Genomic DNA, 21,416 nt, shown 5'->3' with positions numbered 1-21,416 from the left:
CGCTGGGCTCCACTGTGTGAGGTGTCCGTCCATGTTTCTATGTTTGAAAGACAAAATATGACCTTGAAGAAACCGTAAAGACGCAAAAACATAAAAGAGATACGAGACTAAATGACACAAAAGGACCACAAAGAAAAGCAAAACGACCAAATGATAAAAACGAGACACAAAACAAGGAGCATAAAAAGATTCAAAAGGTATAAATATCACAATAGATCCATGAATTCTTCGGACAGGAGTGAAAACATGACCTGCTGGGCAGATGTTATGACCACGAATTCATAGAAAAATGATCATAAAGACACAATAAGGAAGTAAAAGACACCAAGAGACACAAAATGACCACCGAGAACTAAATCATCACAAAGAGACGTCACGTGACCATCGAGAGTTAAAACCACCGGGTCGGCCAACAGAATCTACAACGTACATGAGCTGGATGTTGTATATTGTTCTATGGTTTGTAAAATATCTTTGCATGAAGCCAGTGAGCTGGAAGGAAATTCAAGGATCTGGGAAACTGTCTGATGCCAAATGAAGAAGTGAACATATGATGGACGTTTTTCACACCTGCTCTAAAACACACACTCTGTGTTTCTGCCTTTATCTCGCTGCCTCCTGGTTTCTGCTCAGCTCTCTGCTTCCTCTGCAGAGCTGCTGCTGCTGCTGCTGCCGGACCACGTGTCCTCTGAGTAAACCTCCACACCTTCCTCATGTTTGCCCTCGGCTTTAACGGGCCCTCGACTGGTTCCACGGACCAACCAGAGGAGGGAGAGACGCTGGAGACCAGCTGAAACCCAGCAGACTGTTTTCATTCGGTTTATTTATGTGTCGGAGAAGCAGGACAAACACGATGCAGCAGCTCAGGGTGAAGTCATGTGATGATGGTAGATTATAATATATTTATCAGATTATACAGTCGTCTGATTGGTGAGTCACAGCCCCCCCCCCCCAGTGCTGTTCTTCAATCAGAGCGAATAACAAACTCAATTTTAAATCACTATGAATCTCAGCTTCTTCTTCTTCTTCTATGTTCCTGAGGTGATCAGTGATTTCAAATAGCTTCGCTCCAGCAGCCGTCAGATGACCAGAGTTGATCTATTCCAAAGCGGCTTGTTGGTTCCACTGGGTTTATTCCCATTTATTATGTATTTTACATCCTGATCAATGGAGACTGGAGCACTTTCATTTCAATCTTATTTTATATTTTATGACGTTTTATCATCTGTCAAACAGATTCCTCGTTCTTTCTAAGACTGAAAACCAAATCTACCTTCAGGTTCAAATAAAGGAACCTGATCCTGATACATTATATAATTAATCTGTATTTATTTCCAAGTAGGTTCACACACAGAAGGGTGTTATGATGAATCAGCCTCTGGGGTCAACAGCCGATAGTTTGAGGCCTCCGGTGTAGAAGCAGGAATCTGGACTCTTCTGTTCTCACTGTTTACAGCCCGACAAGTTCCTGTTATCACACCAGTTGAGAAGCTGATGCATTCAAGTCAACGTGTTCCACCTCTTTCTCTCCACAAGGACTGTTGACCTGCGGGAACCAAAGCTGCTCAAACATGATCAGTCAAACCAGAAGCTCCAGGCCCCTTGTTACTGATCCTGTTTATATTCACAAGAAGAACCTGTTTAGAGAGATTACACTTTTATAACCTGTTTGTTCCTGATGTTTTATTTCCCTCCGAACATCCAGGAGCTGTTGCTGCTGACGACGGTGATCGAGGTAAAACACAAGTTTTAAAGCACAAGTTTTAAAACACAAGTTTTAAAGCACAAGTTTTAAAGCACAAGTTTTAAAGCACAAGTTTTAAAGCACAAGTGTCAGCCTGCTTTACATTTCTCATATGTTCTGACGACATGTCCACGAATATCTGATTAAGAAGACGATTACAATTTTGCCAAGTGCAGCGTTAAAGCAGGATTTCTCATCTTTGATGTGTGAGTGAGAAAAGCTTGGTGCTCTAATGTCGACGTGTTGAGAACAAACACAGGAGCTGAGGTCTCTCAGCGGGGGGGCGTCTTTGAACCACTGATAATTCAAAAAAAAAAAAAAAAAGTCCATCTGAGATAAAGAGCAGTTTGCCATTCATGGACATGTACAATGACGCTTTCTTAAGGCGAAAAGAGCTTAAGAGTCAATCTGGTGCCTTTCAGACCTCCAGCCCGGCCACCCAGAGAGCTCTGGGTCTGGGGGTTTACGGTGGGATGAAAACTGGCGGGGAAACCGTCAACTGCAGCTAAACGTCAGAGTTATCGGCCAAAATGTCGTCTTCACCCTCCTGAATCTGAAGTGGGAGCATTGGGCTGAATATTCCTCTGAAGGTGAGCTGCAGCGCCACGTGCGGCGCTAAACTCGGCCGGCTGCCTCTACGCCGGGCGGCCAAATACAACAAGTCAGCAGCAGGTCACCTGACGGTACAGTTTTACAGAGAAAAGGCTTTAAATGACATGAAACCAGTTATATGTGGCGTTGACTAATAGCTGGCGACGCAGACCCGCCACAACAAAAAGGCGCCTGAGACGGCGCCTTGATTCATGGGAAAGCCGTGGCTCTGCCTTTGTGGCGGCTCCTCCACTGAGCAAATACTCCAAACTGTTCATTCCCCGCCGGCCCTTTCTCTCCTCCACCACATTGTTTGTGCCCTCGCATTTCATTGAGGCTGGAGGGGGGGAAGATTGCTCTCAGAGCCACTGAGCAAACAGTGGAGAAAGGAGCCTGCCATCTTTACTCTGTTCCCAGGAGAACTTGCCTTTTTTATTTTTTCATTTCAGCTCCAAGCTGTCGAGCTGAGCCAACAGTTTGATGTCAGAAAGCTGAATTAATTGCTTTAAGCCGAGGGGGCGGGCCACCCATCACCAAACGCTCCCCGAAATGTTTTACCGGAGATTATTAAAGATTTCCCGCTACACAAGGTGCACAAATATTGCGCGGCAGAAAGAGTCGGACTTAATTTTCTGTCTTTTATTTATGGTTTTGAATCATTTCGGAGGAAAAAATCTGCGGAGTTTTAGGATTATGTCTGAAGGTTATTTGGGTTTTTGTCTTTTCTCCCAGAGAAACACAGGAAACTGAACAAACTGCGAGGAGACACAATAACATCTTAATATGCAGGAGCCAACAAACTACAAATCAGTTTCCTCTTCACGTGGCAGCTTTTCACATTATCCTCTGAAACAATGCGGGTCTTGTTGTTGTGATTCTGAATTTGACCGATTGATCTGAAATGTGTTAAAACAGGAATTCTCTTCTTCTCTTGACCCGACGACTGAATCTGTGGCAACTTTTCACCGGCAACGTCAAACAGCTTCTAAAGGGCGACGGCGTTGTACCAGGATTACGTTCAGGACACATTCCTGTTTGGAAATGGTGTTTTCAAAACGATCTCTGTCCACACGCGTGTTTTGGCTCCATCCTCACTGACACACCTGAAAACTCACGTGACCGCTCATGCACACAGGGCGTGCACGTGCCCGTGTGAACAGGAACAGCTGGAACCACATCTGGTTTCCTCCACGTGTATATATTGTTTTATATACAGGACTGAACTGATCAACAGGGTCGGTAACGCACAGAAGAACAGGGGCCGACGCTCGGGGCCGTCGAAACCTTCACGACGACAACTATCACAGTTTCATGCTCCGGACAAACAAAACAGGATTTCAAGTCGAGCCAGTTATTAAATCAATGCTAAGGAAAAGTAAACAGGAAATCAAATCCAGACAAACACAGGTTCACCAGCTGCCGCCGCTACGATTTGATTGGCTGCCCTGGGCGACGCCACGGAACCACAAAGCAGTTTGGCAACACGTGACGTTGGAATTTGAAAATGTGCTTTGGAAAGTCAATAAACAATGTTCTTACTCAAAAGGAAAATGTAGGATTAGATAATTTATTTAACTTATTAAAGATCATTTTGTGTTAAGAAGTATTTTGAATCCATTAAGGTGGAAAACACTTTTAATATTTTTCTGACAGTCGATAAAGAAACTCTTCAAACCGTTTAGAGAATTTACTCTAAACTGTTGGATAATGACATTTTAATGTTCTCAGGGCGACGTCACCTGTCAGTCGTCCCTCAGAAGACAATCTGTTCACTCTCCATACAAAGACCTTAAACTATCTCCCGCTCCCCCCCCCCCCCCCCGCTGCCTGTTTCCGACCTCCACTTAACATCCACATCGGGGTCATTGAATGCAAAGCACACAGAGCAGTGATAAACACATCTGTGCTGTATGTTATCAGCAGATTAGTGGCTCTTTGTTAACGAGGCCGCAAACACTGAGTGAGCGATGAAAAGTCCTGAGCAAAGAATGTGAGAGCAGAGAGGATCAACCTGCGTCCGCCGGGATTAAACATTAAAGAAATCTTTACCTTTGTGGCTTTAGCAGGAAACGTCGTGCGTTTCTTTCTGACCAAACCCAGAATGCACAGTTTGCTTTGAGTCGTGTGAAGACGATAAGTGATGTTTAAATGCTTTTTACAGAGTGAGACTCCAGATGTTGGTCTGTTATGAACAAATGACCGGTTTTTCAATCTGGTTATTTGGTTCTCTGCGTATTCAGGAGCAAAGGTCACTTTTAGAATGAGCTACAATTCATAACTTTACCCAGAAATCACATTATGGCAGGAAAACAGTGACAGAATCTCTTTATGTTTCCTGAAAGGGTCAGAAATGGTTTGGTTTCACCTTCAGTTTCCACCTTTTTACATCCAAGAGAATATTTGAGAAATTGTGTTGTCTGACTCACATATAGAATCATAAATCTGAGTCTTGTGGTCGCATCTCGTCTCACTGAGTCTCACTGAGTCTCACTGAGTCTCACTCTCGAGTTTCACTCAGAAAAACGAGATGTAAACGAGCTCTTTCTCAGGTTTCACCTTCAAAACCTGAAAATCTTCAAGGGATCAATGAAGGAAAAGAAAAATCCATCCAGATGTTTGTTTAAATGACAAGAAACAGCTGCTTCATGCAAAACGTCCCTAAAGGTTTCTCCACATGAAGGTTGTGGTTAATGTTAAGGTGGTGGTGGAGGTGGTGGTGTGTGTGTGTGTGTGTGTGTGTGTGTGTGTGTGTGGTGGTGGTGGTGGTGGTGGAGGTGGTGGTGTGTGTGTGTGTGTGTGTGTGTGTGTGTGTGTGGTGGTGGTGGTGTGTGTGTGTGTGTGTGTGGGGGCTCCTCAGGCAGACTCAGGATTATTATAATTGAGGCGATGAAATAAATATATTGGGACAAAAATGTGCTGTTAAACCTGCTTTTTGTCAAATTTTTAAGATTATTAAAAAAAATATATATATAAATGTTTCCTTTCGAAATGATGGATTTTTTTTAAGTGAACATCTTATTGCAAGTAAGACCACACAGTATCAACACTTAATATTATATTAATTCCTCAGTTTTGTGATGTCCCCGATCATGAGTCTATTTAAAGATCCCGTCGCCACGGCGATGACGGGAGCTTCTAGTTGTGCAGATTTTCTCTTTTCTTCAAATGTTCTCTAATATTTCGTTGATCCAGCAACGACTTTATCCAGTTGAAGACATTTTTAAATGTTACATTTTGAATGATGTATTTGTGTCTGATGTAAGAAGTTCAACTATGTTGTCCAGATATAATAAAAATTATATTATTTATCTGTTCTTTTTTCTGTGATGATTATTTCTTCTCTCATTCTTTCTGTTGATTGAATAATTTACAGGCTTATTAAAGTTTGGAGTCACTGCAGCTCTTCTTCGTCTCATTCTTTAATGTCCCCAGGATCTCAGATGGAGAAATGACGTGACAGAGATCAGGCCGCAGATCAGTGGCTCCCTCTGCTGGACACGCGGCAGAAACACAGGTTTACTGAGACGCTGATGTTTCACTTGAATGTGTCATCATCTCAGGCTGTTTACTGTGGATTTATATTAAAATCTGTGATGATTAACAGAAAGTTTACAGAGAATTGTTTTTAAAAAGTATTTAACGTAACGTTTATCGTGAGCTGCAGGAGCTCGGAGACCCCGAGCCTGACCGAGACAAATAAGTCAAAATAAAAGCATGGCTCTGTAACGCAGATGCAAAGAATTAACAAAACAAACTTTGTCATCTGTGTTTGAGCCTCAGGGGCCTTTTATTTGATTTTCTTGTTTGATCTGCATCTTTCATAAAGAAGAAATGTTGATGTCGTGTCGTCTGTTTTCATTTAAACCTCGGCCTACATGTTTAAATGGCCGCCACTTAGGAAAGGGAACGAGGAAGAGAAAAGGGAGAAGGAAGCGAGGAGAGTAGATCACATCCTCATGTTTCCTCTCATTCTGCATTCTGCGGCGCGACGCCTCTGTCTGTCGTCCAAATGGGAATCTGGAGGAGAAATCCCTCTAAGTCTGAGACGCCTCGTTACGACGACCAGCTGCTGTGTCAGACGTCCAAGTCCGGTATTAATGATGGAAAAGCTGGAAAGTCACTTCCTGCCACGGCGAGTAAAGCTTCCGTAAAGCCGCTTGCCTCAGTTCGGCTCACAGCGCTGAGCCGCCGCCACCGTACGTGCAAAACAGAGAAGCTACATAAAGTGACGCTGGGTTCACCTGAGTCGTCGCCTCGTTCAGCTGAAATGAAAACGTTCACGAGTCGGTTGTTCCAGAGAGAAACATCGAGAACAGGAGCATCGGTCAGTCGAGCTCAAACCCGAGGCCCAACGCTCGCTCACACTCTGGAGTCAAACCATGGAAGCTTCAGGTAATCTGATGATGGTCTGTGGAAACGATATAATCTCATCTACACGTCGGTGCTAGTTACAGGTTTGTAGCTTCGTTGGTTCCTGTACAGCATTCTTACCATTCATGGCTTTTATTTTGAAATATTTACACTATGACACTAACTGAATTAACTGCTAAATGTTTCTTAATCTGAAACTACAGGTGACAACTTTATTTGCAAAGTGCCGGGTTCTTCATCACAGTCAGGTGTTCATATATTTCCCTTTTATTTTGACGGTTTACCAGCTGCTATCCTCGAAGCTTTTATTTTGAAATATTTACCTTCACTTCCGTGCCACCTGTCCCTCTTTCTGCCTTCATCATTTAAATATGGAATAATGAAAACATGCTAGAGGGATAGAAGACAGCCCCAATCTTTACTCTGTCTTATCTACATTCAACTAAACAAACTACCTGAATGAACCTGCAGAACTTTTAGAACCTTAACTTTAAAAACCTATTTTTAAAACTTTCAGAACGCAGCAAACGTTTGATCCTTTTAATGAAAGTGTTACTGTGATGGTTCTAATTAGCTTAGTGATAATTTCTGTTGTACGATACCTGACTTCAACACATGAAGTGAACTGTTCCTGAGACTTTGATCAGCTGAAGAGTTTGAGTTGTATTTGGTTGTTGTGTCTCGTTCACTCACCGCGTCTCAGCCGCTTCTCTTCTTCCTGTTCTGCTTCCGTTCATGAACAACACTCGTCTGTTCGTCTTCGCTCTCAAAGCTAAAGAGACAAAAGACAAATTAACTTTGACTTCAGGAACAATGAGAAGTTTCAGAAGTCTGCGTCCACACTGATGTATTTGAACTTTGGAACTCACGTTTACAGTCACAGCCGACGTCCACACAGCATTTTACAGTTTGAACAACGGAATCAGAGACTTGTGTAAACTGGTCTCGTATCAGTTTGAAAACTCGGGGGTTTGTGTTTTAGTCCGTTTTAAATTGTGCTGTATAAAACTTAGAAAAATGAAAGTGTGGCCTTCGTTCTGATGCCACAAAGAAACCAACCAACAGGTTGTTTACACCACATATAAAGAATCTAATCTTTTATTTAATAAAAAGAAGGTTTAAAGGGTAAAAACTCAAAATAGACATTTAAGAATGTTCTTTTATTTTTATTGGAGAGAAGTTGTTTTAGTCAGATTACAGATTGTGACATTAAACCTGAAAAACACCAAACTGACCAATAAACATTTAACCAGAAAAATAACCCAGATTCATGTACCAGTGAAAAACAGGAGTAAAACTAAAGTTTCATACAAAAGTAAAAATCCTGGGTTTTCTATGTAAACATCTAGAACTCGTCGTGTCGTAGAAGAGCTTCTCCGTAGTTCGTCACCTGACTTCCAACAAACATCTCGTGGTTGTTCAGGATTTCCATCTTGGTCAGTTTTCCATCCTGAAGAAAAGGAAAACAACAAGTAAACGAACTGAACAGGTGAAGATGAAACTAACTGAGATCAAATCCGTGGTTTCTATGAAACATTTCGACCTTGTCGGCGTCGGACTCCGTCACCAGGTGTTCAGATTCAGCGTCAGCGTAGCTCAAATCAGGCTTGAAGATCCACTCCATGGTTTCCTGCCTGTCCAACTTCCCGTCTTTGTTTTTGTCCTTTACATCCAAGAAATGCTGACGTTCGGTTTCAGCCCACTCTGGAAAGTTCTCATCATTTTCTGGGATTTGCAGGTCATCTGCAGCCAAGTAATCAGATTACAGGGGAATCCGGTTATTCTCACTGTGTGGTCTTCTTTAAACATGTGAGGACGTCAACCCCCCCCCCCTCCACTGATTCAACTCAAACTTTATTCACAAAAACCAAACCAGAGGGTTCAGGGTCAGGCTCAACTCTCAAGTCGTCAAGTTGTGAAGTCTGACGTTGTTCGTATGAAACGATGAAACTGATTCGACCGTTAAAGCTTCACGTTTTAAATGTATAAAGTTGTGAGCAGAACTTTTTACCCATGAACTCTTTCAGGTCGATGAAGCCGTCTCCGTTCTTGTCGATTTCATCGATCGTTTCCTGTTCGCACAAATCAAAACAAGCGTTTAAAATACTGAAGGAGCCGGAATCAGTGACATCACGCGACATCATGTGACATCACTCACCTGAACCACGATCTCTCTCATGTGCTGGTGGTTTTCAGGATGAAGAAAAGCGTTGAACTCTTGTTTGTCTGCTTTGAAATCTCCGTCCCTGTCGGCGGCTCTGAAGTGTCGCTCCTCCCGCACCATCACCTTGCTGTAGTTGAACTCTGACTCCAGGTGAGTGCCGTCTGTCGGAGGGGATCACAAACGGATCAGAGGCGTCTCATGAATGTGACTCGGAGTTCGATAGCCAGCGTTTCAATGGTCTTACCGCTGTACTTGGTGCGATTATACTCGTCCCAGCTGATCAGTCCGTCCTGGTCGGCGTCGTAGTGTTTCCACTGACTCTCCATCTGGTCGAACGTGTGGTTCCTCTGAACGGTCTCGATCCAGATCTTCAGCTCGTCCTCTGAGATGAAATCGTCTTTGTTGACGTCGATTCTGTCCACGATCAGGCTGCAGGAACAGGAAGCTGATCATAAAGGTCTGAAGCCTTCGAAGTATTAAAGCACACGACTGATCTCATCGTATAAATGTTTTCGTGTTCCTCTGATTTTATTTAAAGAAAATCTGATTCTTTAACAACTGATAAAAACTCTTCGTTTCAAGTTTTTTTTTTTTATTCTGTCCTGTTAAAAGGTTTTGAATAAAGTTCAGCCTCTTTTCAACGTTTAAAAAAAAAAAACCCCATCACCAGGTTGGACTTGTTGAACGAGTCGAGTTCACGTAAACTCGCGGAGCAGGAAATAAAAACCTGAACGTTTCCAACAAGACGCCTCATTCCCAGAAAGACACACCTGAAGCAGCTGCGGTGACACGTCCACAGCTCGAGAGCACGGGGACTCCTCGTCTTTAACTGTGGGAATCTAACTTCAAGCTAAAGTTATTTACGTATTTAACTCACCTGAGTCGACGCACGCTCTCCTCTAGGGGGAGCTTGTCAAATTTTGGGGCTTCATCTTCTCCCAGAAAAGCTTCGTGGTCGTATTCGAAGCCTTCGTCGTCTTCGTGCTTGACGTGGCTGAGCGGCTCTTCCTCGACCACTCGACTCTTCTTCTCGGTCGGTTTGCTGCGGCCGCACGCGACGCAGAGGAAGAAACACAGCAGCAGCGGACGAATCATCCTGAGACACGAAATCAGACGTGAAACATGTTTACGATCAACAGACTCAGAACCAACACAGAATACATAAGAGATTAATACATTTATAGATAAAACAAACTGTGGAGTGATGAGACATTAAAGTCTTTAAAGCAGTGTCATTAAAAACTGGAAGAACTTGGATAGTTAAACATCTGATTTAAAATCTGTTTGAAACATTCATGAGCTCAAATGTCACATCTGAGATTAATGAACTGGAAATTGTTGAGTTGTAAAGTTGCTGTGATGTGACAGAATGGTTTTTAAACATGTTCATTAAAAGCAGCGGTGACGACGACAACATTCAAATTAATTTACTGAAAACATATAAAATATAAACATCAACATGACGTCAAATCAGTTTCTATCTTTCTAATCTTTCTCTTTGAATATTTTCTCAACATATATTTTATTTCAGGTTATTTGTTACTGTTGTTACTTAATTTACATGAAATCTATGTTTTCATTGATATATTTGTGCTGTTACTTGATTTAAGTTTGTAATTATTATCATTATTAGCTTGAAAATTGCTCAAACTATAAATAAGTGAAAACAGAAAGTGAATCTGCAGGAATCACATGAATGAATTGAATTGAAAACAAACAGCTGAGCTCTCACCTGTCGTTTCACCTGCTCTTCTTCTTCTTCCTCCTCTTCCTCTTCTCACTCTCTCTTTCACTCTTTCTTTCACCTGCAGAAGTTTCCTTTCAGCCAATCCCGTTCCACCTGAATCACTTGTCCCTCTGTGATTGGTCCACTTCAGCATTAGCATGTTTTCTGTAAATGACTCCGAGGGCTCGGTCATCGTACTCGTTTCTCATTGGCTGATGGTTTTGTTCGGACCAATCAGCAACGGGAGGTGAACACAGAGAATTTATTTCTGCCACGTCTTTGAAAACAAAAACAAACCACATGACTCCGTTGAGCAGAAGAAATCTATGTTTAACTGTTAAGTTAATAAAAGTCTGGATTTAAAAACGAATTCTTTCATTAAAGATTCATCTAATGATTTAAATTAATCTAATAATTAAATTTCCTTCAGTAATTTGCATTTAGAGAGATAAAAAAACACTTGAATGAAAAGATTGTTTAATTTCTTTTGAAGAACTTTATTAAAAATAAATCTGAGGAAATTACAATTTTTTGCTGGAAATTCTTCTGTTTTGTGAAATTCATCAAAAGGGTAAAATAGTTTTCATGTGTTTATCCAATTAAATCAAAACACAAAGTGATATTTGTTCTTGTGGTTTTTAATTTGTAGAACCTTGAATCTAAATCAGAAACAAAAGAGTTTAAAGTTGTAAATAATAAATGTTTCTGTAGATGAGTCAAAGTTTGACATGACTGATGTTTTGTGTCTTTGTGTCTCTTTGAATCATGTTATGTCCCTTCAAGTTAATTTTGTGTCTCTTTGTTGACCAGTTTAAATTTCTGTTTCTGAAATTAGTCTTTTCAAACTAATTTCTGTCTCTTTGTGGTTGTTGGGTGTACCTTGTTGTCACGTTTTGTCTCTTTGTGGTTGTTTTGTCTCCTTGTGGTTGTTGTGTGTACCTTGTTGTCACGTTTTGTCTCTTTGTGGTTGTTTTGTCTCTTTGTGGTTGTTGTGTGTATCTTGTTGTCACGTTTTGTCTCTTTGTGGTTGTTTTGTCTCCTTGTGGTTGTTGTGTGTACCTTGTTGTCACGTTTTGTCTCTTTGTGGTTGTTTTGTCTCCTTGTGGTTGTTGTGTGTACCTTGTTGTCACGTTTTGTCTCTTTGTGGTTGTTTTGTCTCCTTGTGGTTGTTGTGTGTATCTTGTATGTGAAGCTGTAACTGAATCCCACAATTCATTGCAGCGTCACTGGACGTCATGAAACGGACGTTCAGAACATTTCCGTGTCTCCTGTGAGTGAGTCCAACGAACCTGGAAGTTCTGAAGAATCCGGTCGACAACTTCTCTTTAGTGTGGACGTGTTTGGAGGCGTCACAGAAAGACGATGGAGGACGACCACAGCGTCACCAGAGGTCGTCTGTGAACAGAGACGTGATTTACAAAGTCAGATGAGTTACTCAAAACACTCCTGTTTATTTATAATGCAGCAGCGCCTCCTATTGGTCTAATTCACGAATTACAGTTTCCCTCTCATTGGAAACTTCAATTTGAAATTGACCGGCCTGTAATTTATCTTTAACGTATAAATTATGTTTTCCTATAATAAATTCCACAATTACGTGAAGAACCTTTTGGGGAACTTTAATTAGATTTATTTAGAAAATGATCAGAGAACAATGAGGGAGGGTGGAACATTAAAATAGTGATAACTAACAATAATAATAATCATAATAATATAACAATTCTTATCATTTCATTTTCATTCATCACAGGATTACAGATCGTTCACCTCAACAAAAACAGATCTGATTTAGTTCGGTTTCGAACATTTTCCTTATTTTTTGAATTTTCTTGTCTTTTTCTTTGTAATTTTTCAGGTTCAGTTTATTTTTATGAAAATGTGCTGATGTGTCTGAGCTGCAGTTCCTCAATCAGACACCAGAGGGCAGTCTGAGCTCAGGTTTGAACATGGGGGGGGGGGGGGGGGGGCGCCTGGAGGTTATGGGAGGTTCTGCATCTCTAAATAAAATTATATTATTATGTGAAGGGACTAAGATTCATGATTTGTCTTTTTCTTTTTCTCTTTTCAGGATAAAAATATCTGATGTGTTTCCTTTTTAATATTTCCCAGTTTGTTTTTACTTTAAAAATCCAGATGTGCTCAGTTCACTTGTTCTCCATCTTTGAACTGTTCTTTATAAATGTGACAGAATAAAAGGATTTTTAAAAAGTAGGAAATTAAAGCTCAGAAAACTGTTTTTTAACAGAATCAGAGTCGAAACAGACGTGAACAACACAAACCACAAAACCTTCTGACACAACAACAACAAAACATGAATCATAAAACTGAGCAACTGCATTTTAATCTGAGTCACATCCATTATATTGTTATTTTATTTTTCATTTTTTATGACATTGTTTTGTTTTATTCTAGTTTCAATCAGATTTGTTATTCACCTGTTTATTTGTTTTATTTAAATAAAGAACAGTTGAATCACAACATTTATCTATTTGGATTAATTTTGTCCAATTGTAAATACATTTTTCATGAGTTTTCCTTTTTTTAAACTTTTATTTGAATAGTCATTTCATGTTATTTTGGTATTTCAATGTATTTTATTGTCTTTTCTACTTATCTTCCAATTTATCTATTTTATCTTATTTAATTAATTATTAATATTTAAAGTATTTGTTTCCATACTAACAAAACGATATTTACTATTTAATTATCTTTTATTTTATTTTTAACGTGTTACATTTAGTAAATTCTTCATGTTTTCACATTTCATTAGACTGGTTTTCGTGTTTTAATACCAATTTAATAAGTTACATTTCTTTTCAAGTGTTATTCTATTATTTGTTAAAATAACCTGAACTGGTGCGTCTGTGTGTGTGGTCATGAATATAGAGGACAGTCTATTGAAGGCTGCAGTGTGAAGCCATGACAACTCCCAGCAGCCTCACATGTATTCCCAGCAGATAGTGTGTGTGTGTGTGTGTGTGTGTGTGTGTGTGTGTGTGTGTGTGTGTGTGTGTGTGTGTGTGTGTGTGTGTGTGTGTGTGTGTGTGTGTGTGTGTGTGTGTGTGTGTGTGTGTCAGTCAGGCCATTATAAAGTGTTCAGGGGGAATAAATGGGATAAATGTGGAGGCTGTGCAGTCTTTGTGGCCGTCGGCTCGTCGTGTGTTTGTTTGCAGAGTTCGACCACCCAGCAGGCGCACACACGTACACACACAGACACACACACACACACACACACACACAGACAGACACACACACAAACTCATTGGCACACACATCACACAGTAAACTAACCAGACAGACAAATCCCCCCAAAAAAGAAGAAAATTCTCAAAGAGCCTGTTTTTTTAAATCCTTCTTACACATTTTAAATCTTTTAATAAACTGTTAACTCATATTTTTATTTAACATAATAAAAAAATATATGTTGTTCGTTCACTGAACATTTTTTGCTGCTTCAGATTTTTTTGCTTGTAATAAGAAAATAAGCAGTTTGATGTTTTCTTTGTTGAGACAAAAGGAACATTTGAAAAACACAAATCACAGATGAAATGTTAAAAATCAATCAACTGTTGAACTTTAGGTCTGAAACTCAAGATTCTCGAGACGTTAACATGCTGCTGACTTTTCTTTACAAGGAATCAATAAATCTTTAGTATAAATATATCAGAACACTGAAGAACGTCCATCACAGTTTCCTAAATGATGATATAAGTTTCAATTTACATAAAGAGGAACCATCATGTTGAACAATTATGCTTGAAAACATGATTTATTGTTTGTTAAAACTCATCGCTGTTGCTCTGGTTGCTCCTGACGACGCTGTCCACATTTCTCCGGACTCCTAAGGTCCCTAAAACTGAGACAGAAATAGAGACCCTGATTTAACCGGGGCCCCAACATGCCGACCACTTCACCTGTGAACCTGCCTGAGAGCCAGAGATCAAATAGTTCCATCACATATAATGACTGGAGACTGTTTTATCTCAGACTCAGTGTCTCTTACTGTGCTATTTAATCATCTATTAACTAAAGACCACGGTGATAAACACTCCAGATTCCCTCATCACTGAATACAGGCTTTTAAAATCCAGATTCAAACAGTGGAGATGATGGAAAAGCATCAGAACAGATCCATGAGCATCACAGTGAAAAGGTCTGGGTTTGTTTTGCACTCTGGAGAATTAAAGGATCACAGTGATTATTAAGAACACACAGATATGAAGTAAGAGACTCTTCAGTTAATCCTCACAACAAACACTGAGCAGATCTCAGGTCTGCTGCTGCTGCTCCGTCACTGATCCACCTTCAGGTCCTTTCTACACGTCTGCTGAGAAACGTTTCATATTTAAATATAATGCAAGTTCTCTGACGGTGCTTTTAAAAGTTTAGTTAATTATAATAAAAAAAACTTTATTCTAATGCATCTGCTGGCATGATGCACTTTAAACGTATTGTCCTCTGTATTATTTATTTATTAATTAACTCTTGTGGGTTTACGAGGACTTGAACTTCAACAAATAATGAACTTAAATGAAATATATTCGACCAAATTAAAGAAATATTTGATGCGTCATGTGGTTTTCACTTTGTTGTATTTTTCCTTTAATATTTCTACTTATTAATTTAACTTTTGTACGTTTCTTCCTCTGAATAAAAAAACCTTATTCCGGGATGTTTATGATCTTTTCTTCTTCTTCGGTTGAACAGGCAGCGGATCAGTGTCCATCACATGTAAATGAGTTGTTTCTGTCTAATCCTCCATCATTAGACATTCATCTCCTCCCTGATCTGATCCCGGTTCAGTTTCACACCCTCTTCCTCTTGACTCCCGGGACCCGCCTCCGTCCTTTTTAACGGTTCTCTCTCACACACACACACACACACGCACACGCACGCGTCGTTAAAAGGACGGAGGACACGCGCTCCTCACGTCGTCCCCCCCCCTCCTCCTCCCTCATGCCGTTAGACCCTCTCCTCCGGTCGGCCCGAGCAGCTCCGGGCTCCCGCTTCATTTAACGACCTCCATGGACGCAGGTCCTCCGGTGTCTGCTCCTCTTTAACGGGCTGCAGCCGCTGAAGCATCGCGGACTCGAACCTGCAACTCCCCGCTTCCTTTGCCTCGCCATGTCTTTTGGCACTATCACAAGAACTGGGTTCTCCGTGCGGGACATCCTGGATCTCCCGGACCCGACGGGAAGGTCCAGCGGCGGCTCCGGTACCGAGGAGACGGAGGAGGACGACCCGGAAGTCTCCGGCTCGGAAAACCCGCAGAAACGGGGATTTAACGCGCGGAGCTTGTGCGGCGGAGGAGCCGGGATCCTGGGCCGGTGGAGCCGCGGGGCCGGAAGCCTGCACTTCTCACGTGAGGACATTTAATCATAACGATCAATTTAATTCATCATTAAATTCATCATTTAATTCATCACTTAATTCATCACTTAATTCACCTCCATGTGCAACTTGACTTTATCTCATTTCTGCCTCTAAGGTTTAAATCTGACGTCTTTACAAAATCTACACGAAACTGTATTAACCTGCTGAAATATCAATATCTAACTGAAATATGTTATACATGTATTTTCACTTTTATCACTAAGTTTAAAAATGACTTCAGACCATCAGTTAATCTTCACACAGCCACGTGTAACTGTCCTTGTGTCTTTTTACTGCAGAATTAAAATGATATCTGGTTTTTCTTTTATTCTGATCAATCAGCTGATTTATGTATTTCATGCTGAACAGAGCAGGAGGAGATGGTTCAACTTTAAATCGTGTTTTTGTCAATATTCACGTGAAGCTTCTTTTCCAAAGCAGAATTAAAAGCTGAACAGAAAACTAATACTTTTCAGTTTCAGAGTAACGGAGTCCAGAGAGTAATCAGATTACTTGTCCCCCTGCAGTACACGGTCTCTCCTTCAAGCCTCGACCTGAGCCCAAATCCCCGCAGCGGTTCGCGGACGAGTCCCCGGACCCGGAGCGGGACCCGGGGCGGGACCCGGGGGGGGCCGAGGCGCAGAAGAGCCGCGGCCGGAAGCGGCGCGTGCTGTTCTCCAAGGCACAGACCTTCGAGCTGGAGCGTCGCTTCCGGCAGCAGCGCTACCTGTCCGCCCCGGAGAGGGAGCACCTGGCCGGGCTGATCCGCCTCACCCCGAACCAGGTGAAGATCTGGTTCCAGAACCACCGCTACAAGATGAAGCGGGCCCGGGCCGAGCGCAGCCTGGAGGCGCTGCAGCTGCTGCCGGGCCGCCGGGTCGCCATCCCGCTGCTGGTGCAGGACGGGAAGCCCTGCGACCGGATCAGCGCGCAGGACCTGGAGGGGCCCCTCAGGTCCGGCCTCAGCCTGCCCCTGTGCGCCTACTCCCCGCTGCTGCACCCGTACGGCCCCGAGCACCCCGGCCTGCCGCAGCCGCACCCGGGGGTGCAGCAGCTGGCGCACATGTACCACTGGAGCTGGTGAGGACTGGGACTGAGGCAGACCAGTTCAAGTGAGGAACCGCGACACACCAGAAAATTCACTAAGTGAGAAACATACAACTTTTATAAATGGAGTTTGGTCAAATCTTATTATTTGTTATAAATCAGAAAAATGTGTATTTTCCAGAAAGTCTGGTTTCTTTAAACGAGATGTAAAAACACAGCTGAGGGAAATAAAATGTTAAAGTTAAAGCACACTTAAAAAAAATGAAGACTTATTTCTGGTGGTTTCTGATCTGGATTTTCTTTCTTTAAAACTGAAAACCTGTTGATGCTTCATTGGTATTTTTAAAGCTTCTTTTCCTCCAGATGTGAAAAACATGTGAAACTGCACAGCTGCTTGTTGGACGTGCTCAGAGAGTTGAAGTGGTGACGCTCTGGATGTTCTTGTATCTGTTGGTCGGTGTTCTCGTTGTGTTTCTATCACCAGGAGATGTTTCCCTGTGTTTTATAAAATCTATTTATAATGTTGACGTGAGGTGTTTTGTAATAAACTGGATATTTATGACGGTGAATAAAAGTCGGAGCTGGTGTGATTTCATTTCAGACTTTAATATATATATACTAGTTCTAATGTGGAGTTGTTTTTATATTGATATGTTCAAGATTGTTTGAAATTAATAATGTGAAAAACATTTCCTGAATAATTCAATGGATGTTTGACGACACTATCAACTTTAAAATATAAATCTTTCATACCTTACCTCGGATAAAAATTCTGTTTTTCTACATTATTATTATTATTATTGTTGTTATTACTGTGTTTAAGGTTTTAAACGTTACAGTATCTGTTTCCTGCAGTTACAGCTGAATAATTATTTTAACAGGCTGCTCTGCTACAGTAAAGAAAATCAAAACTCGAGAAGAAATGTGGAATAATTAGAAATTCGAAAAGTTTTATATGCTGATAAAAATATATTGAAGTAAATGAGAAAAATGTATTTAATGGTTTATTTGTCCGTTGATGTAGTCACAGTAATTTAACACGACTTTATGCGTCAGTGGTCGTTTTATTTTGACCTGCTGCTCATCAGTGTTTACAGATGTGGTTCTTAACCTGGAACCAAGACAAATAATAAAGAGGAGAAAGATGTTTATATGTCTAATATAATATCCGTCTAATATTATCACGGTTTTCTTTGCCTTTATATGTCAAAAAATCCTTAAACTGAGACAAGCAGGAAAAAAGTGAAAACGTTAAGAAGTTAATTTATAATTTATGTCAGGGAAAACCGGAGATTTGTGTTGATTTGATTGATTATAAATGTTTGAGAATATGAGAATTAACATTAAAGCCCAACATCAAGTGACTGGATTCTGTATTTAAATCTTTTTCAGTTGGATGAGAAGTTGTATAAATACGTAAATGTCTGTTAAAGTGTAAACTCATAATTCATAAAGTGTTGAACTGTTTCTTTAACGTTTCTTATTTTACATTTTAAATATCTTGTGCACAGACTTAGACGATTTGGTTTTATAGACTTTATAATAATGAGAATTATTACAGTACAAATGAGCTCATCCTCATGTTTTCATGGTGAGAAACTCGGACTTTGTTTGATCAATTTCCGTTCAGACAGCGTTTGTCAAATATGATTTAGTAAATATCAAAATAATAAGATGTCACATGATTAACATTCATCAGATGTGATGAGGTCATGGGTTTAAACTTTGAGGATTTAGAAGAAGTTTGTTCTTTCTCCTTTTTAAACGGATTAAACGTCTCATTTACTGCGAAGTGACAAAGGAAAGAAAGACCCCCTGGATGTGTGGGTGTGTGGGGGGGGTAGAGGTCAGCTCATCTTAGAGGGATGATGTCAGAAGAGGGGAGGGGGGGGGTGGGGGGGGTGAAAGCTTTGAGACAGTGTCACCTGCTGCTATAGACGAGGAGAAGAAGAGGAGGAGGAGGAGGAGGAGGAGAAGAAGAGGAGGAGGAGGAGAAGAAGAAGGAGGAGGAGAGTTTGTTTTCTGCTTACTTCAGCTCAGTTAACACTTTTCAATGAAAGAATATACTGTTGACATTATAAACTTATGTCGTCTACTAATAAGAACTTATTAATGTATATCCAAAATCAAACGAAATTATTTATTGAATATATTCACACACACACACACACACACACACACACACACACACACACACACACACACACACACACACACACACACACACACACACACACACACACACACACACACACACACACACACACACACACACACACAAAGTTGACTACATACAATCAAAGTTTGGAAAAAATAAAGTTCTTCAACAAAGTTTGCATCATGTAACATGCGTATGTAGAATTCTTTCAGCTGCTTCTATGTGGAGCACATTGTGAAAGAAATAAAGGTTATATTATTAATATTAATATTATTATTGTATTAACAGCAGTTTTTCTATGTTTTGAAGTTAATTGACTCAAACTTGTGAAACCACTGTTTGAAGAGTTTCACTCTTTTGTTTCTATCATTTAAAACTAATCTTCCTGTATAATTGGTTTAATTAAATGTTATTCTAAGTTGTATAATCTCATATTTCATTAAGTTGATTGTTCCTTATTTTTAATTATTCCTGTTATTGTTCGTGTTTAACTTTGTATCTTACAACAACTCAAATATGTTGTCATCTCTAACTAAACTGTTATTTATTAATACAAGAAAACATTTATCTAATATTTCACAAAGAGTTTATAGATCTTTAAACTTGAACGTGACTTCCTGCAGCCAGCAGGTGGCAGCAGAAGCTTGATCAAAAGATTCCATCACCAGCGCACACGCACACGCACACACACACGCACACGCACACGCACACACACACGCACACGCACACGCACGCACGCACACACATGGGTTCTGTCATTTCAGGTCGTTCTTCTCTCCCTGATGTTTCCTTTCATGTTTCTGATCAGTTTGGTTTTAATCAGTTATTAGATGATATAAAAAGGTGAAATGTCTTGATTGACAGCTGAGACTGACTCACGATTGGTCGAGCACCTGAAGCTGCGGCTCCGCCCCCCCCCGACTCCAGATGAACAAGATGGCAGATTCACATCTTCACGTCAGCTTCATGTCTGGATCGTGGGAGGAAGTGGAGACGTCAGCTTCATTTACAGTTTGTGGTTCTTTATTGTGCTTTTAGCAGTTTTTAGTAACACTGGAGTTTAACGGCTCAATGATAAAACACACGTAACAATATTTGTTAAAAATAAAACAGTCATGGTTTGGATGTTTTTACGGAAACTTGTTAACAATAAGACATAGAAAGATATAGATAAAGGACAGACAGATGGACAGACAGACAGACGGACAGATAGACAGATAGATAGATAGACGGACGGACAGATAGATGGACAGACAGACAGATGGACAGACAGACAGATAGATAGATAGATGGACAGATAGACAGATAGACAGATGGACGGACGGACAGATGGATGGACGGACGGACAGACAGACAGACAGATAGATAGATAGATGGACAGATAGACGGATAGATAGATAGACGGATAGACCGATGGACAGATAGACGGATAGACCGATGGACAGATAGACGGATAGACAGACAGATTTTATTAATTCCAAATTGGGAAATGATTGTTACAGCAACACGTACATACCCAGCATACACACTCTAAGTACCTGATACACAGTAAAGTACTAGAATACACAGTAAAGTACTAGAATACACAATAAAGTACTAGAATACACAGTATAGTACTAGAATACACAGTATAGTACTAGAATACACAGTAAAGTACTAGAATACACAGTATAGTACTAGAATACACAGTATAGTACTAGAATACACAGTATAGTACTAGAATACACAGTAAAGTACTAGAATACACAGTATAGTACTAGAATACACAGTAAAGTACTAGAATACACAGTATAATACTAGAATACACAGTAAAGTACTAAGATATAAGAGAAGAACGAACGAGCCAATAAACAAGAGAGGAGCACGAAGCTGCAGCAGATGTTTGAATTTAAAGACAAAGTAATGAGGGGACCTACAAAATAAAATGTGAATATGATTGACAGTTATTGCAGCAACAGTATCAAACAGTGATGTTAGCTTCAACGTGGCGGGATGCTAACGTTAGCCGCTGTCTGAACTGCAGCTAATGAGCCATTAAACACGTTGTTGTCACTTTAACACGTGTTAGCTTCGTTTCTTCAGATGCTAACCAGCTGGTGAGCGGTGCTAGTGTCAATGCTAATGCTAATGCTAGCTCTGTAGCAGAATCCCCTTTAAACACAAGTCTGCTGCTGTTCTGGGTTTTAACCATTTAATCAAACTTATTAAACTGTCTCAGCCTGACGTCAGAGGGAACTGGGGA

At 40.6% G+C, this 21,416-nt stretch overlaps 2 protein-coding genes across 3 annotated transcripts; one reads left to right on the top strand and one right to left on the bottom strand.

Moving 5' to 3' along the window:
• Positions 1-7,899: 7,899 nt before the first annotated feature.
• On the bottom strand, positions 7,900-20,191 carry LOC117758760 (calumenin-A-like). Of its 2 annotated transcripts, none has more exons than XM_034580711.1 (9): positions 20,054-20,191; positions 11,886-11,991; positions 10,603-10,873; positions 9,748-9,966; positions 9,115-9,299; positions 8,865-9,031; positions 8,718-8,778; positions 8,250-8,449; positions 7,900-8,156 (listed from the first exon to the last, which is right to left on the bottom strand). In XM_034580711.1, the coding sequence occupies exons 4-9, from the start codon at positions 9,963-9,965 to the stop codon at positions 8,052-8,054; spliced, it is 936 nt and encodes a 311-aa protein (XP_034436602.1). In that variant the 5' UTR covers position 9,966; positions 10,603-10,873; positions 11,886-11,991; positions 20,054-20,191; the 3' UTR covers positions 7,900-8,051. The 2 variants fall into 2 exon arrangements, with proteins under 2 accessions (XP_034436602.1, XP_034436603.1); XM_034580712.1 differs by having other exon boundaries at positions 10,603-10,761.
• Positions 15,515-17,223, top strand: nkx2.2b (NK2 homeobox 2b). The gene is made up of 2 exons (XM_034580719.1): positions 15,515-15,958; positions 16,497-17,223. Exons 1-2 carry the CDS (start codon positions 15,721-15,723, stop codon positions 17,051-17,053), a joined length of 795 nt encoding a protein of 264 aa, XP_034436610.1. The 5' UTR covers positions 15,515-15,720; the 3' UTR covers positions 17,054-17,223.
• Positions 20,192-21,416: the final 1,225 nt, after the last annotated feature.

Source organism: Hippoglossus hippoglossus, chromosome 24 (genome assembly GCF_009819705.1).
Source record: "Hippoglossus hippoglossus isolate fHipHip1 chromosome 24, fHipHip1.pri, whole genome shotgun sequence".
Taxonomy (NCBI): domain Eukaryota; kingdom Metazoa; phylum Chordata; class Actinopteri; order Pleuronectiformes; family Pleuronectidae; genus Hippoglossus; species Hippoglossus hippoglossus.
Note: the sequence above shows the minus strand (reverse complement) of the source record. Positions and strands in the feature narration are given on the sequence as shown.